This window comes from Dipteris shenzhenensis, chromosome 31, assembly GCF_047967505.1.
Source record: "Dipteris shenzhenensis isolate YYH24624 ecotype China chromosome 31, Dip_SZ_1.0, whole genome shotgun sequence".
Taxonomy (NCBI): Eukaryota; Viridiplantae; Streptophyta; class Polypodiopsida; order Gleicheniales; family Dipteridaceae; genus Dipteris; species Dipteris shenzhenensis.
Genome location: NC_141626.1, coordinates 31119317 through 31125355, shown reverse-complemented (window position 1 = coordinate 31125355; position 6039 = coordinate 31119317). Strand labels below are relative to the sequence as shown.

General features: G+C 44.7%; 1 protein-coding gene across 1 annotated transcript; it reads right to left on the bottom strand.

The window, feature by feature from the left end:
• Positions 1 to 216: 216 nt before the first annotated feature.
• On the bottom strand, positions 217 to 3439 carry LOC147881336 (uncharacterized). The gene is made up of 2 exons (XM_087402375.1): positions 1102 to 3439; positions 217 to 873 (listed from the first exon to the last, which is right to left on the bottom strand). Exons 1-2 carry the CDS (start codon positions 3437 to 3439, stop codon positions 554 to 556), a joined length of 2658 nt encoding a protein of 885 aa, XP_087258501.1. The 3' UTR covers positions 217 to 553.
• Positions 3440 to 6039: the final 2600 nt, after the last annotated feature.

Sequence of the window (6039 nt, the reverse complement as noted above, 5' to 3'; positions counted from 1 at the left end):
GGGTAATTCCTCTGAGGAGGCAGTGATGCTAATGAACACTTGTACTTTTATTGCTACATCAGCACTGAGTCTATGCTAGAGCTACCAATGATGGAGTGAGTCTATGCTAGAGCTACCAATGATGGAGTCAGCTTGAAAGATTGGATATTATTGGTGATCTAATGGGGAGAAGCATGGTTCTCGTTTATGAATAACTATTTTCTACCAAGGTGGATATAGAGTAGGAGTTTTCGATTTTGTTTTGAGAGGTGGCTTTTTCATGTGTGGCACTTACATCCATCAGACTTCTCTATGGAGAAATCTTTCCCCCCATCTTACATATTCGGCACTTACATCCATCAGACTTCTCTATGGAGAACTCTTTCCCCCCATCTTACATATTCGACACCACCTAAGTGTGGACCCCCCTGTTGCAAAAGAAGATATGAGGATCCTCACGACACCTCTCATATGTCCATGGCCAACTACAAGGGGCACATGTACGAGTGTGTGGCTGGTGCTACGAGGCAGTAGGGAATATCATCCGGAAGGCAGGTGGTGTAGGTCATACCGCCTAAGCAATATTGAGTAGGAGGTGCATGACTTGTTGCATGGTTGGTCTCATCCTTGGATTCTCTTGAGTGCATATGACACCCACATCCAGGAGAACCTTGATGCTGTGATGGTGGACTTCTTCCATTTCACGTAGCCTTTGGTCCATCACCCCCACAGCTTCGTCCCTCTCCACCATGCCCCTCACCCATGCCGCTATCGTCTTGCCTTCCCCAAACCCTTCCTCGTCCGTTGGCCTCCTCCCGCTCACCATCTCCATCACTACCACCCCATAGCTGTACACGTCGCCCGCCCTTGTCACCTGCCCTGACGTCGCGTATTCTGACCACACAAACCAGCCCACATTGCTTTCTCAATGCAAAGAAATCGTAAGCATGCAAAGAAATCGTAAGAATTTCAAGCAATCAGTACGTGGAATCAATATTCAATCGTAAGAATGTGAGATATCCAAGCAATCAGTACGTGGAAGCAATATTCAATCGTAAGAATGCGAGATATCCAAGCAATCAGCACCGAAACTTTGCACGCATATCCAGCTTGATGCTTTACCAGGTGCCACATATCCCAGCGAGCCCCGCAAGTTTTGGGTTGATGACATTGTGCTTTGCATCACTTTCGCCAGCCCAAAGTCTGTAATGTGAGCCTCCATGTCTGCGTCTAATAAGATGTTGCTGGGCTTTATATCACGGTGAATCACGGGCTTAGGACAGTCGTAGTGCAAGTACAGCAATCCTTGCGCAACACCCCTTGCAGCTCGCAAACGAGTTTCCCAAGACATTTGACATTTGCCATCTCCCCTCTGCGGATGCAGATGGTCATCTAAGCTTCCATTCGGCATGTACTCCAGCATCAAGATATTGGTGTCCATGAGATCGGAGCAATAACCCACAATTCTGACAAGATTGCGATGCCTTATCATACCTGCGGATTTCAGCTCCGCCAGCAAGTCACGAACTGCTGTGCTTCCAATTGTGAGTTTTTTGAAGGCCAACCTTGTTCCATCCTTCAACGTGCCTTCGTAAACTACACCTGTGCCTCCAGCACCGATAATATTCTCCTCGCTGAAATCATTTGTTGCTGCTCGTATGTCTTCTAGTCCAAGTTTGAGAAAAGGGCTGGCTTTATCTGTATCACAGCTTATAACTGCGGGATCCACCCCCTTGGAGGAGCTTCTTTTCCAAAGAAGTGCTAGAAAGAAGAACCCAATCACCATGATAAAGAGAATGCAGGCTGCGACTGTTAATCCGTCCTTTACGCCCCTTGGTAGCCCAGAGGTTGGTGACGGGCAGGTTTTTTGAAGAACTTGCCCACAGAGCCCAGGATTCCCAAGAAATGATGCAGACGTGAGGCGACGAAAGACGCCTGAATCAGGAACTACGCCTTCTAGACTATTGTATGAAAAATTAACAACTAGTAATCCGGGCAAGTCACCCAACGAGGAGGGAATTGTACCCGTCAAAGAGTTGAAAGACAAATCTAATGTCTTCAAGAATTTAAGGCTTCCCCAATGTTGGGGCATGTTACCAGAGATCGAATTGTGGGATAGGTTAAGAGCGACCAAACTTTCAAGAGATGTCACAAGGGACGGTGAAATGATTCCATCTAAAATGTTATCGGAAAGATTCAGATAAGTCAGCTCGACGCAACTTGCAAGAGTAGCGGGGACTGGACCGGATAGATTATTGTAAGAAAGATCCAAACCAACAAGCTGGATCATCCCTCCAAAAATTGGAGGTATACCACCTGCCAAATGGTTTCGAGCAAGGGACAGGTTTAAAAACATTTTGAGACTAGCAAACGAGCTGGGGACTTGACCAGTAAGCAAATTATCGTCGAGCACGAGTCCGAAGAACCTGGAGCAGTTGGAAAGCTCGGGGGGGATCGACCGTGCGAGCATGTTGTGGGCTGCTTGTATCCATTCCAATTTACCGAGGACGCCAAGAGAAGAAGGAATGGACCCCTGAATTTGGTTCTTGTTGAAGCTCAGGAAGAGCAACGGAGTGCAGTTGGCGAGTTGGTAGGGGATACTCCCTGAAAAACCGTTATACTCCACACTAAGACCTTGTAACAAAGAAAGCTTGCCCAGGTCTCCTGGAAGACTCCCTGTAAACTGATTGTTGTTGAGATATACATCTGTCACCGAGGTGATATTCCCAACTTCAGGTGGAAGGTTCCCGCTGAGAGCGTTAAATTGCACGTCCAAATAACTTAGATTCTGAAGCCAAAATAATTCTCTAGGGAGGGTACCCGTAAGACTGTTCCAACCCATGACTAAGGTTTGAAGGCTGGAGCAATTCCCTAGAGATGCAGGGATAGAACCAGAAAACTTGTTGTCCATGATTGCAAAGGTAACGAGCTTGGGAGAATAGTTTCCGAGCTGCGGCGGCACTTTACCTGTGAACGAGTTTCCTATTACATCCAGGGTGGATAGCTGGCTGCAATTCGACATCACGTTCAGGATATCGCCTTCCAAGTGGTTTCCCTCGAGTACCAGGAATTGAAGTCTGGAGAGGAGTCCCATTTCTGGAGGAATCGTGCCAGACAAATTGCTCTTCCAAAAGGAGAGCCAACGCAGATTCCTGCATCCTATTCCCAATGCCGCTGGTATGGTTCCAGAGAGGTTATTTGCTCCCAACTCCAGAGTCTCTAAGTATGAACAATTCCCCAACGCTTCAGGAATCCCTCCTTGAAATGGATTTCCTCCTATACGCAGGGATTTCAAGCTGGTAAGATTTCCAAGGATTGCAGGCACAGGCCCTGTCAGAAGGTTGGTAGATAGGTCCAGGAACTGCAAGGAGCCCAACTGACCAAGCTCTATGGGTACAGTGCCATTGAGACGGTTGTTAGACGTGGTGAGAGATTGCAAATGAACGAGGTGTGCTACCATAAGGGGCGGAATGAAACCTTCAATGTTATTGTGATCCAGGGAAAGAACTTGCAGCCGAGTGAGATTTGAGAAGGACAGCGGCAAGGTGCCCCCAAGGGTGTTATAGCTCAAGTTGAGGTAAGAGAGCGAGGGGCTGAGACCGAGCTGTGGAGGGATGGAACCTGAGAGGAGGTTGTCGGAGAGGTCCAGGTAGGAGAGATGGGTCAAGCTGGCAAGGCTTGGGGTGATGTAACCTTCAAGACCTTCTCCTGGGAGAAAAACACCTTTGATTTGGGTCGTGTTTGGGTGGCAGAGAAGGCCTTTCCATGTGCAGAAATTCGACGTTGCATTGGTGACATTCCAAGAGGCAAGGGACTGATGAGGGTCACGAGTGATAGCAGTCTTGAATGCTGTCAGCACGTCGATTACCGTCGGGGAAGAGAATTCAGTAGAACGAGCCCTATAGGGTGCCCAAATTATAAAGACCACATAGATTAGAAATAACATCTTTGCTGTGGCTACTGGCATATTATGAGAAAATCGGGGAGGAGGAAGAAGCGAGATGGAATGATGAGGAAGGTGAGGAAGGAGGGATACTGACAGCAGCAAGATATGAATTCAGCAACAGAACGAGGATGAAGCATCTGCAGATCATGTGGACTCTGGAGGATATAGAAGATGAAGCTCAAGAAGAGGTGTCAAGCTGAAGATCCGAATCTGAAGTCAAGGCTCTCCCTCCACTTTTGGACTTGCTTAAAACTAACCGCATGAGACAAGAGAGGGTATGAAAACTGCAAAGATTTATCGTTTTTCACAAGATCTCTTTCGAGTTCTGCCCATGACGTTTCTAAAAATAACAGAAAGGGTTACGTACTGGCCACAGGCCCTTATACTTTTGATTTCACCCGAAACAATCGTGAGTGGTGATACAACGTTTGGCTGGAAAACGCAAACGTTGACGTACGAGATGATGTGACTGTATTGGTTTTCATTAAAGCAATATGATAATCTTGTGAAGGACAACATGAGCACCGATGTTCGCATATTTAATTATCCAGCAACGAAAACGAAGTGAGCGAATGAGACGAGCAAGGAAGTTTTAAGACGGAATCATTCAACATGCAATAAAAAAGTGGATACAAAACGACGATTCTTAAAAGAAGCCAGGACCAGATGCTTCCCATGTAGACGTGCAGAAAGATGGCAAAGCCGGCGAACCTCTTATATAATGAGGAAAAAAACCCAAGTTCAGATTCCTTCATTTCACATTGTCACGAGAGCAACGACTTTGCTCATGCACCGACGTGAATTAGTCATACATTCACCGACGGCAGCAGGGCTGAAATTTGACGGCATTCTTTTGGAAGGCGTCATACAATGAATGGCCTTCCATAGAGAAACCAAAATCTTACACTTGGCCTTCAAATGTACCCTTAGAATAGAATTGGACTTCCATGGTATTATTTTGAAGTTTTCCTCCCCTTTAAGGCATTCAACTCACTCAAATTCATATTACAAAAGACCTGCATAAGGTTTTAGTTCATCCAATTATTTAAAATCAAATAAGCTTTTAATCTTTGTAAAACAAAAGTTTTGCAAGTCCATCACATCCAAAGGGATTTATATGAATTGAGGCCCCTATGCATTTCAACATTTCATTACATCATAAGGCCTTTATGCATCAAGCCGGTGAGGCCTGCGATTTTCCATATTCAACCATGCCTCATAAATCTTCTTCCAATCGACTTCATTCAATGATTGAGGTGCCATGAGGAATGCAAGCTTACTGGAAATCAATGGAAGGAGAAAACTTTATGCCCATTTATATACAATGGAAGAGCTTCAAATTTGATGACTTACCATGAATGATTGAATCGTCATATGGCTTCGAACCAATGCTGAAGTTTGAACATGTTGCTCCGCAGTATCATTTGAACTTTGAAGGTTTTGAGTTTGCGAACAACTCTTGAGTCTGAATTTGAAGGTAAGTTGTAATGTAAGATTTGAATAACCTTGTTAAATAGACTGGCTCAGAGAGAGTTGAGACTAAGTATGCAAGAGTCGCTCTAACCAACTCGGTTAGATCGACTCGATTAGAACTTATAAATTTAGAATAGTGGGTTCAAAGGCCTCGACTTGTGGGGAGTTAGAAGTGTGAGGGCCGAGGCATGTTTTTTATTCTTTTATACTAAAATTTTTTAAAGGCTTTTCACAAGAGATGGCATTCTTTTGCAAATTGCTCCATTGAGGTGGCATTCTATCCAAATTTAAGTTTGAGTTTCATTTGCAAGCCTAAATTTTTCTCCTTCTTCTTATGAAGGCTTGACAAACTTTGATGCTTGATGAAGCCTTCAAATACAACACTGAAGCATCAACTTTGGGTGGTTTCCTAATACAACACTGGAATATGTATTCATGGTTCTATGCGTAGTTTTCAAATTATATTTAAAAAGTATATGCGAATGTTCATATACTTTGAATGATATAATCTCAACAACCCCATGCCTTGATGACATTGAATCAATTGCAAATGAGGGATTCCAAGACCTCCTTCTTTCTTGGGAGCTTTTAGTGCACCCCATGGGATGTAATGCATCCTGATCTAGCAGTCAAAAATGCTT

What these genes read in the sequence shown, in the direction of transcription:
- LOC147881336 (XM_087402375.1), bottom strand. Translation starts at nt 3,439, where the DNA reads ATGGTAGCACACCTCGTTCATTTGCAATCTCTCACCACGTCTAACAAC. An exon ending in GCTGGGATATGTGGCACCTG is followed by an intron (nt 874 to 1,101) that starts GTAAAGCATCAA and finishes TTGTGTGGTCAG; the next exon opens with AATACGCGACGTCAGGGCAG.